General features: G+C 40.4%; 1 protein-coding gene across 1 annotated transcript in view; it reads left to right on the plus strand.

Moving 5' to 3' along the window:
* The window catches only part of nsd2 (nuclear receptor binding SET domain protein 2), a 43134-nt gene extending 36478 nt beyond the window's left edge, over positions 1–6656 (plus strand). The window contains 5 exon segments of the mRNA XM_036517412.1: positions 1595–1736; positions 3503–3609; positions 4290–4373; positions 4375–4492; positions 6072–6656. Coding sequence (XP_036373305.1) covers positions 1595–1736; positions 3503–3609; positions 4290–4373; positions 4375–4492; positions 6072–6319 — 699 coding nt within the window. The 3' untranslated portion in view covers positions 6320–6656.
* The last annotated feature ends 5269 nt before the right edge of the window (positions 6657–11925 follow it).

Genomic DNA, 11925 nt, shown 5'->3' on the forward strand with positions numbered 1-11925 from the left:
TCTTCCACTCTGGCACCCAGAGTCTGATCACCCCAGCCTCTTGGTGAAATGTAGTTCAGTGTAGCTCAGGGCATTGTCAGGCAAGGGGAGTGCAGCAGTATATGGAAGGGAAAAGAAAAATCCATCCAATCCATGATGATAATTTCATATTCAAAAGTATTCACATAGGTTAAAGATCTCCGGCCCCATGCCAGAAATCCAGGATGCAGAGATTTTAGATCAGGCAATAAATTATTACCAGCATATACGGGCTCTGATATTACCAGACCGGAACGCAATTTTATTAAAAACAATCACTGACATGGTGTTTTTCGATGAGTTTTAACCAATGGTAGCCTGTTTAGGCGACGTACTTTCAACTTTCTGTGAGGCGGCGCCAGGAAGTATTTGCGGGGACTGTATCAGCTGATTACTGCACAATAGGCTAGCATGCATTCAAATAGATGGAGCATGGAAGCAAAACTTGTGAAGGTTGGCGCAGACACAAGCACAATAGAATGGGGGGTGAGAAATAAATGGCAATAGGCTTGGTTAGATGAAAACGGTAATGACGGACAAACGTTCGGCGTATGTTGCCACAAATTAAATGAGCCTGGGAGCTGCTTTGCACCGTGTGTTCGAAAAAAAACAGTATGGGACAGGTGGCAAAAGGTATTGTCTCGGCATGATACAGATCCCTCACACAAAGCAGCTGTTTGGGCTCTTCATTATACGTCAACGTCGCTGGGAGCTGTGGCCACTGTAGCTTCTGCCGCTTCATCCATCCAATACCGCGTGTGCAATCATAAAGTCCGCATTTATGGCAGAACATGACCTGTCTTTAAGGATAGTGCCAGCGCTAGTTGACCTTTGCAAAACATCACAGGCCAGCTACATATCCACTCACAACATAGCCTGTCACATTAGGCAATGTTTAGCGCACCAGCTGTCAAAACAGATGTTTTCACAGAACGTTAACGTGTCCACAAACCGCAACATGGACAGAATTTTCAATGTATTGGTCCGATTCTATGATGATGACTTGGACAAAGTTGTAACACAGCATCTTGCTACTCGTCCAATTTTTACTGAAGTTGCACTTTTCATTTTTAATAGCATTTAAGAAAAGGAAGCACTTTTAATTTGAGAAAAATTCTTAGTGTACTGTATATGTTTTTTTTCCTTTTTTTTTTTTTTTTTTGAATTTGTGGTAATGCTAAATGTACGTGCGTCCCATTTTGTGGCGTTCCACCCCCCGCCCCCGCCCCAAAAAAAATAACATTTCAGGCTCTGAAAAATTTGCTGCTTTAAGCCCTGTATCCATGTTAACAATGCACGTGTTGCTATAGCAATCATATATTCAGTTTTTTTCTGATACACTGTTGTATGACATCAAAGTTATGATGGTGCCAAACCTAGGCGAATTCCATTAGACAGTATTTTTTGGAAAATTCATTACAAAAGTTGGGACCGTGTTGTAAAGAGGCCCTATGTGCTGTGTAGAAATTCAGAGTAGGGGGGAAAAAGGTATTTGTGTGTTGAGGGCATCTGTACTCTTCAGTTGGTCAATGCACAGTGAATGGACTCTGCTTCTGACGGCAAACTCTGTCCATAGGACCGAATCATTGATGCTGGACCCAAAGGCAACTACTCCCGTTTCATGAACCACAGCTGCCAGCCAAACTGCGAGACCCAAAAGTGGACAGTTAATGGGGACACTCGGGTTGGGCTGTTTGCCATCTGTGACATCCCTGCAGGTGAGAATGCCACAGTATGGGTAAAACTGCACTTTCAGATGCTCAGTATGTATTTACCTGGATGAAATTTCTTTGTTGATTAAGTGTAAGCAAGAAAATAGTGCAACAATCTTTCAGTAAAGAATGTAAAACATGTAGGCATGAGACGGTACACTGGTCACAATATGTATTGCAAACTCCATTTTGTGTAATGAATCAGTCATTACGAAACAATATTTCCCTGAGAAATAATGCTTGTAGGAAAACTAAAATACAACATAATTGAACATGTTTTTCGTCTTTTTTCCTTTATTCAGACGTCAATCCCCTAGTCATGCAAATATTCATGACATACTGTTGGTTTGGTGCCATATTGCTTTAATAAAACATCCATAATTAATAATGAACTTAGTTAGCTGTTTAGCTACATATTTAATAAGAAGAGAGACTGAATTTAACAAGTTGTACTGATTACATGAAACCATCAATGAAAGTATTACCTAGCTTTTTACAACACATTTGCTATAATAATCTTCCCAACATTTAAATGATGCTGCTGAAATTGCTTGCCTGGAAAAGAAAAGGTTACAAGGTGGCTTTCAAGATATCTTTCTTTGTTTCATAGTAACTGTACATGGTAAAGTTCAAATGCATGAGAAAGAATTAGAACCACTTGCTTGTCAATAGAGAGAGTAAATATTTCTGTCTTTGGTAGCTTAAGTTAATTCTTAGTGATATGGAATGAATCAGTCATAATATTTGTTTGTCACTGTGCAATGATGGTAAAAAAAAAAATGTATGAAATTTCCATTTACCCGTGATGCTTATTGTCACGACTGGAACCAACAGGAACAGTGTGTTCCAACTAACTGTTTTATAAAGTGCTTTTTGTCATGGCACTACTGAGGACTGACTGACATGGACCTAACATCATACTGTAGTTCTGCCTGAGAATTGCAATTGGATTGAATTGAATTGGTTTTAATTTGAATTTGGCATCTTATGTAGAGCACTTTATTTGATATTGAAGTTCATGTTTGAATGTCACACCTTTCATTGGATTTTATAGATTTTTATGCTTGAATTACAATTAAAGTGTAAGCTGTATTTAAATTATCCATTGCATTCAAGCTGTTAGTGCATTCCTACTGTAACTCTAAATGTGAAAAGTCAGATTTCAGCATATGCGAGTGATATACCGGGGCACTCGGAAAAAGTAATAGAACATAGATACTTTGATCCCCTTCCAAGTAAGGAAGTGATGTGATAATGTTAGCTACTTAGCTACATGCTAGAATAAATATGAGGCAGGGATAGGTATATTGTGAATATTGCCACAGTTAAATGGTGTGTTTTGGCATAATGTGTTCTAAAAGTATATTTATTTTATTAATTACCTTCATTACAGTAGAACAAAAAAGAAATGGCAAATGGTTGCTATGCCATAAACGGTACGCAGTGGAGCTAGTTAGCTAATCAAACTTGTTTTTTTTTTTCCTGGGTGGTCTAGCTACAGTAGTGGTACTCCAACATTGAAAAGTTAGCTTATAGTTATGTTGTTTATGACTTTTTTTTGACAAAAATGTATATTCCATTCTAGCCAAAGGAATTTGACTTTGAGGTATGTGCTTATCCGTATGTATTTATTGATTTCACCAAATTCAACAATACAATATTTCGTCTAATACCTAAAAGTCAATTTCGCTACATTGACACACGACCAGTTCCAGCACAATACATGGGAGCACCTTAATCTAATATGGAGTGACTCTGTTTGTGGTTTCCAGGCACAGAGCTCACCTTCAACTATAACCTGGACTGTCTGGGCAACGAGAAGACCGTGTGCCGCTGTGGAGCCCCCAACTGCAGTGGTTTCCTTGGAGATCGCCCCAAGGTGACACCATTCTCTTGAAGCAGACCTAATAAACTAATTCTGATAAAGTGCAGTAAATGCATTTACTTCATTGCTTGTGCTATGAAAATGTACCACTGCCACTTCACACATAGAACATCCCCTGGCAGATGGAGGGGGGTGCAGAGAATGTGGAGCGTGTTTTGGTCCGGTCAGTCCTATAGCACAATGGTACAAACAAAAAGCAAGCCATTTGCTTGCTTTTTGTTTGTACCAGGTCTTAGTACAGTGCAAGTATTTCTTGCTAAGCAGAGCACACTAATTGTCCCTGTCGTTGTAGCTTCAAGTTTGCTTTTCGATTATGTATCGTCCCGCTCTTGCTGTAGGTAACAAAACATTGAGCCCATGAGAATTGGAACCGTACTGTATGAGGGGGACTCATTTAGATGAATCTGCATGGGCAATTGCAGAATGGCTTTGCTCAGCAAAGCATTACGACTTCATGTCTCAACTCTGCTAAAAACTACTACTAAAACTACAACTAAAAAGGTCCTTCATCAGGCACAATGCAGAAGCATGTTTGCCTGTGTGTATATGCTGTGTTTTTAGTCAGATTTTTCAGCTTTTCAGTCTTTGCTCAGGATACATTCTTGCAGTATCATATGGTCTTTTGATATGCATGTGTGGTGTGTTCCATTTGGTTACACTTGCCCTCCTTTCAGAACTCCAGCAGCCAGGCCTCTGAGTGAAGGAAGAAAAACCAAGAAGAAGCCACGGAGCGCAAGTCTCGCACTGAAGGGAAGAAGTGGGTCAGAGGATGAGTGTTTCCGCTGTGGTGATGGGGGTCAGCTGGTGCTGTGTGACAAAAAGAGCTGTACCAAGGCTTATCACCTGTCCTGCCTGGATCGCACCAAGCGCCCCTTTGGTGAGCCTCCTTTTGGGCTTAGTCTTCTCTCTAGGTCTCAACAAGAGGCCATGTATGCTCACGACTAGCGTGTCATAGCAGGGAAATACCTAATAGTTGATTTTTTTTTTTTTTTTAAATTACATAAATTCATAAATTAGTCAGTGTAGCAAAACTAAAGGAAACACCCTCCATGCAAAGGTTCAAGACATAAAATGTAATTATCAGTTTGTGTTTAATAATGGAAAAAATTTAGTAAAATAATAAAGCATGATTGTCTGTGGCTCACAAAAATTCAGCATCCTCACACTCCGCCATTCTCTGGTAAACTCCATGGAGATAAGTTAGCTCCATAAATGTGATACACAATTTAACTAAGAAAACCTGGGCTCAATTTATCCCACAAGGACCCAATCCAAGATGGAAATTAAGATTAATGGAGTGAGTTTATTATTATATTTGCATTTTTGTTACTTGGCTGTCTTGTATATGATATATGGTATATTAAACTGGACCATATTCCGCTATATGGCCAAAATTATTTACAGCCAGAATGATTCTGCTGGTCTGATACTGCAGTGGTCCTGTCTGTGCTTACAGAAGCACCAGTTTTTTTGTCATGTTTCTTGCAGCGCTGGCATTCAAATTTGCAACTGTCTTTAATGATATTGGTTTTCATATAGTGAGAAAACATAAAGTTTAACTCCTCCTGACAATGTCATCTGTATTAAATAAAAAGTGAAAATGAACTTTTAAAAATGCTGTTACTATCAACTGTAGTGTGGAGGGATGATGGAAACACATTTGTATCTACTTACACTGATTTTAGTAAAAGGACAGCCCCTTGGTTGATTGTGACCTCTGGCAAGAAATGAATGTGGTTTAGCTCTTAAAAGTGCTCGGCAATCGAATTGGAGGAGGATAAGCAGATTTAAAATGCTGAAAAATGTCAGGAAGGCCAAAGCAAATTTTCTTGCAGTCATACAATGTAGACAGCCTTTGTGTGCACCTTGTCCTCTGCTGCTTAATAGGTGTGGTTGCTGTGTTGCTGCTATTCAATCGACTGTGCTAGTATTACATATGGCTAATACACGCGATGTTCCTTGATTGATCTACGCTACTCTAAGCTGCTTTTTTAAAAAACATTGCTGTTTGCTGCTGTTAGATGATGTAATATTATCATGTCATTCTTAACTGTTATGAGTTTGTCTGTTGTGCTGCTGTAACCTGTACAGGGACCATACATGAAAACTAGCATTATAGCAACTTTGGCACTGGTAGAATTTTGTGTAATGTCCATCGTACCTGTCAAAAAAAACATGATTTCAAAAAATGTGGTGAAATGCTGTATAGGAGCGAATGAAAGCTGGCTGTGACACACATGGGGAGAAACCAGAAAAGGCAACAGCAGAGCAAAGAAATATGAAAGTTTGTAAATGAAAATGTATTTTCATAGTCTAAGTTCTCTTAATCATAATTTTGGTTTTGAACAGGGAGAGTTTGGATTAGATGCACAGTGAATGTGGTTTGACTTGTGGTGTTGCATAAATGAATCTCTGATATTGACTAACCCCTTCCTCTCTTTCTGTTATTCCTTTAGGCCGCTGGGATTGCCCTTGGCACCACTGTGATGTCTGCGGGAAGAACTCTGAGGCCTTTTGCCAGCTCTGCCCTAACTCGTTCTGCAAGGACCACCAGGAAGGGGCGCTGCGTGTCTGGGCACCCACAGGACAGTTGTGTTGCCAAGAACATGAGGAGATGGAACTTCGGCCCATTCTGGACAGTAGGGAGGCCGAAGTACCCTCTATTGAAGGGCCTAGGGTCCCCAAAAGCTACAAAAAAGCTTAGAGGGATAGAGACTGCAGTGTTCTATTGTTTGTACTGCACTGTACAGAAATCATGCAAAATGTCTTCAGTTGCCAGCACTGTACAGCTTATGTTGTTATCAGGGAAGCCCAGTTGCCTTTGAGTTCGACTGAGCCACTAGGAAAGGTCCATTTTCTTAGCTTTTTACATTTGTTTTTTTTTTTTTTTTTAATGCTTCTACACTGATAAGCAAATGTGGTAAGCACAAAAAAGGTGACTACGCAACAGAAAACCACCTCATAACACAGCATTACAGTCAAACTTGAATTTTTTTAGTTTTCTCCTGAGAGAATTCATTTTTATACGGTAGAAGTATATATTAAAGACCAAAATTATAAGACTGGAATATTGTTATAGTTACAGTTTGGCAACCAGTAACTGTTTTAGAATGAGTAATATCTTAAAACTGAAGGAAAGACACTATTAGTAGCTCTTAATGACTGTCTTTTTCATGTGATAGGTATAGGTTGCATTTAATAGCTCAGTAAAATGATCTTGTGTTGTAGCTCATTTTGAATTTGTGGTAAGGTATGGTAAATCTTTCTGGGGTTTGAATCTACCATTTTCAGAGAGGAATACTAAAAATATGGAGCAGTGATCAGATTAATGTGGGCTTACTTGACAATAGAATGAAATAAGTGGACTGAAGAATTTTTTCTACATTGGTGTCCAAAATACATTAAACGTGTTCTAGCAAATGATATCAAACATTATCCAGTTTCTGCTTGAATGTGATTTGTGAGATGCAGTTTTACCCTACTCCTGGGCTCTTGGGGATGTTTCTGTCCAATGAAACAGTACATTTGGGGAAAGTGTTCAGTATTGCATTTTATGATTTTACTGTACAATTAGCTGTACATTTAAATGTAGTAATATTGCATTAAACTTTTTTTTTTAAATAAAAGGGATAATGTACCTACAGTACATACCAGTAATACAAACTGATTATTTTGGGTGCCTGTGAGTGTGGTACTGGACTTTGCCTTGGTGGAGAAAGCACACTAGGAATGACACTGTGGCTCAAAAGCAGCGCCTGCCACAAGGTTTGCACACTTGAGCTGCCCACCCTTGGGACCACAAGTTTGGTTTTCGAAGAAGTTAATGGTTTAGTGTGCTTTTTTTTGTAATAGAATCTACTTTTATGAAGGTAAACAAGGCAAGGTGTTACAAAATGTGGGGGGTGTAATTGTTTAAATCAGGATTAAGCTTGTATTTATGCCTAAATACATGTGAGTGGTGAATGGAAATGGGAGTGGGAATGCATAGATTAGAATTACTCGCTAGTAGGGCTGCCCCCAATTTTCCTAGTCAACTAGTAGTCGTTAGTAGTCATTAGTTCAAGCCATTAGTGGACTAGTAGTTGCTACCTGCTTGCTACGTGGTTCCTGTTGCTCACTTCCCGAACACCAGAGGCAGACGCCGATCGACTAGGACCCAGCCAGGACCCAAATTCGGAGTGTTTGCGGTTTCCAAAAAGAAAAGTTACAACTAAACAGGAAATTACAACGTGAACCACAACACTTATCTAAAGAAGTAAAATATAGACGTAAGTAACCTCTGAGATAATGGCTTCTACCTATTCTTCTGTCTCGCCTATCCTCAACTCTCCTACCTCTCGCCGTCCCCCCTGCATTGTGTGTAATATGTATAGTTCTCCTTCTCAGCCGGTACTGCTAATTTCACCTGTGCAAAATGTGAGTTAAGCGCTAGGTTGATAAGTTGCTAGGAAGATAGCAGAATTAGAGGCACGCATCCGCACCTTATATAAGATCAAAGCTAGCAAGGAGTTTATTGAATCCTTCTCGGTACCAGATGTGTCAGGTAGCTGCTCCCCTAGCTCAGCCCCGGCAGAGCCTTCGCAGCAAGGCAATTGGGTTATGGTTCGGGAAAATAGACTTAAGTGTAAGCCCCTGGTGCACCACCAACCCCCAGTTCACGTTTCTAACAGGTTCTCCCCCCTCAGTAACACACCAACTGAGAAACCTTTTAAAAGAGCCCTGATAATTGGTGATTCCATTTTGAGAAACGTGAACGTATAGACTCCAGCGACCATAGTTAGTTGCATTCCCGGGGCCAGAGCATCCAACATAGAAGCTAATCTGAAAGTGCTGGCGAGAGGTAAAGGTAAAAGGAAATTCTCGAATTATTCATGTCGGCGCTAACGATGTCCATATGAGACATCAGAAATAACTAAGTTAACAATTAAATTGGTGTGTAAAATCGCAAAACATATGTCGGGAGTCAGTAACTTTCTCCGGTCCCATCCCTATGCGGCGTGGTGACAAGATCGACAGCAGATTATCATCACTAAATCGTTGGCTGTCTGAGTGGTGTCCCTCCAGTAACGTAGGCTTCATAGACAATTGGCACACCTTTTGGGGGAGGCCTGGTCTTTTAAAAAGAGATGGCATCCACCCCTTGAGGGAGGGTGCAGCTCTTATCTCTAAAAATTTGGCTTATAGTCTAAATATCTCAAAACCTTGACTCATCAGGGCAAAGGCCAGGCAGCAGACTTTCTTTCTTAAACAGATCTCTGCTGGTTCCCTTGAACCACCACTTACATTTAGTTCCATAGAGACAGTGTCTATCCCCTGATCTTCGGTCCCATACTGTTTAAAGAAATCTGTTAAGGGCATTTGCCCTGACAACTTGATAAAAATGAAATCTGGTGAACCTGAAATTAATATGTGCAAACAAATGGTCCTGAGGGTTGGTTTATTAAATATAAGGTCTTAAAAACCCAAAGCAATGCTAGTAAATGAATTGATTACTGACCATAAATTCGATATCCTATTTCTTACTGAAACTTGGCTTAAACCAAATGGCAATCCCAGGTATTTGTTCAGCTCCATCTCCAGACTAGTTAAGAACCCTGCATCAGCTAACCCCTGCATTCCAGCAATTCATAGTAGCAATGACATGAATTTTTTTGCAGCAAAATCATAAAGATACGTGACACAATTCAAAAACTCTCCTCTAATTCTGCCTCCAGCCTGGCTTGTCCAACCTCAGAAATGTCCAATACGCCAATAGGCCAGCCACATGCCTAGACTCTTTCACACCCATTGAATTTAGCGACTTCTCCTCCCTAATTAATTCATCTAAAAATGCTACCTGCCTACTAGACCCCATTCCAACAAGATTCTTAAAACAGCTGCTACCTGAAATTGGCACTCCATTATTAAATCTGATCAATGCCTCCCTTACGGGACGTGTACCTCAGTCCTTCAAACTAGCAGTCATCAAGCCCATTCTGAAGAAGCCCACTCTAGACCCGACTGACCTGTTGAACTACAGGCCCATCTCAAATCTCCCATTCCTTTCGAAAATCGTAGTTGCTTTGTTACAACTTTTTCTTTGCTCCTTTTTATAGTCCAATAATATTCTGGAAGTCTTTCAGTCTGGGTTTAGACCGCATCACAGCACAGAAACCGCTCTCCTAAAAGTAATCAATGACCTACTTCTCTGACAGTGGCTGTATCTCCCTACTTGTGCTCCTAGACCTAAGTGTAGCCTTCGATGACATCAATCATCTTATTCTATTAGACCGACTTGAGAACCTGATTGGAAGTGGAAAGGCTCTATCCTGGTTCAGGTCAACACCACTTTGTCTTCATTAACAATGAGTCTTCCAAACTCTCCAGAGTAAGACATGGAATACTACAAGGATCCGTGCTTAGACCTTTGCTCTTTTTGTTATACATGGTCCCTCTTGGAAATATCATTGGTAAACGTGGCATTAATTTCCACTGCTATGCAAATGATACCCAATTATACATATCGGCCAAACCTGATATCTACTTGGAAATATCAATCATGGAAGCCTGCCTCAAAGACAAAGACATGGATGGCCCATAATTTCCTCCTAAATTTGGACAAAACATAGACTATTGGCCGATAACCAATATTTATCAGGAGCAAATTCACCAATATTACATTAAATCTTGATGGTGTCTCACTGGCCTCAAGTACAACCATCAAAGACCTTGGAGTCACGACTGATCCTGAGCTCTCTTGACACACATACAGTTTTATGAAAAATGTTTGGGCACCCTTGTGTGGCTGCATGTTAATTTGCTCTGTCTTTATAAGGCAACATCATAGCAATATGTCATTCATTTTCTAAAGAAAGCTGGATAATGTGATGTTTTTCAGATGAAAATTCTTAATGTAGCAGTATTGAGTTTTATGAAATAAAATTGAAGGTGAAAAATTGGCTGTGCAAAAATTTGGGCACCCTTTTAATTGTGCAGGAAACCAGAGGAAACCAATCGTGTCTCTGGTTTCCTGTAGTAGGGTTATCCAACTCCAACCCGATTAAATCCACAAATGGATTGCCTGTTTTGGTAACAATCTTTGAGACCTTTCCAAATGTTCTGTTAACCAAACCATCTTCTATGTGCAAATTTCTCGTGAGGACAACACTCACACCCTCTGACAGCTTTAATGTGTCAGGCAGATCTCCTTTGTGGCCTTGAAATGGAGCTGCTTGCCTTTTCATTTGTCCTGTTCGCTCATCCTTTTTATAGTCTTCCGCATCAATACGTGTTATGCTGGGACAGAAGGCGGATATAGTTTCATTATTGTGTCGATTCACCTGCTTGTTTGTGGCAAAAATGTGTAAAACATCCGAGGGGCAGTCAGCCTGGTTAGAAAAAGTGCGGATGGCTAGTAAAGCTGTGTCACTGGCACATAAAGGTTCTGTTTTCTTCTTGACGCGAAGCCTGTTGAGCAACTCAGCAAATGCGGCGTCTTCTTTCTGTCTCATAATTTCTGTCAGCAGCACTATCTGGAAGCAATCTCTTCAAATATCCACTGCAAATGTCCTCATAGATGCACAGTGCTTTTGCCTTTCCCAGTGGCGGCAGTTGAAAAAAGTCCCCAAATGACACTGACACTCCTCAGAATGGCTTCTTGCTGCCTTTAATCTGCTGAAGTCTCCAGTCCACATATGCAAAGAGCTCTTTGGACACCATGGAAATTTCATCAATGACTATTATCTGCACATGTGAGAGAGTGACTCTGACTTCATCCAAAGAATTTTCAAGTCCTTGGTAGGGTGGATTCAGGTTCCTTGGCAGTTTGAATGTAGAGTATTGCCAGAGATGTTAAATGCAGTGGTTCCTGTGAAAGATGTCAGTAGCACTATTGGCATTGATATGTCGCCCTGTTCACTCATACTAGGCAGTCTTCTCAGAATTTTTGTTGCTTCGTTATAGATGTATTTGTTCAAATGAGATTTACCGGTGCCAGCTCCACCTGTAACAAAGTAAAAGAACTGTTCAAGTCTTTCTCCGTTTACAAACCTCAAGCACCAGTCTCTTACTGTGTAAAACACAGCCACTTGGGTTTGATTAAGATTTTAGTACATCTGCCGCACAGCTGCTGGACTCAGTAGAGGGCATTCTACGACAGCTGTTGTGCTGTCAGAATTTCTGCTGTATTCCGGAACATTGTCTTGCTCATTTACCTTGTCTGCATCCATCGGTTCACGTTCTGAAATGCATACAATCCGAACGAGTTCTGTAGTAGGAGCCAAAGTGGCCCATCCATCCTCAATGGGTCCAATTGGAGCAAAGTCCTCTATT

The sequence above is a fragment of the Megalops cyprinoides genome, chromosome 22 (assembly GCF_013368585.1).
Source record: "Megalops cyprinoides isolate fMegCyp1 chromosome 22, fMegCyp1.pri, whole genome shotgun sequence".
In the NCBI taxonomy this organism is placed as follows: Eukaryota; Metazoa; Chordata; class Actinopteri; order Elopiformes; family Megalopidae; genus Megalops; species Megalops cyprinoides.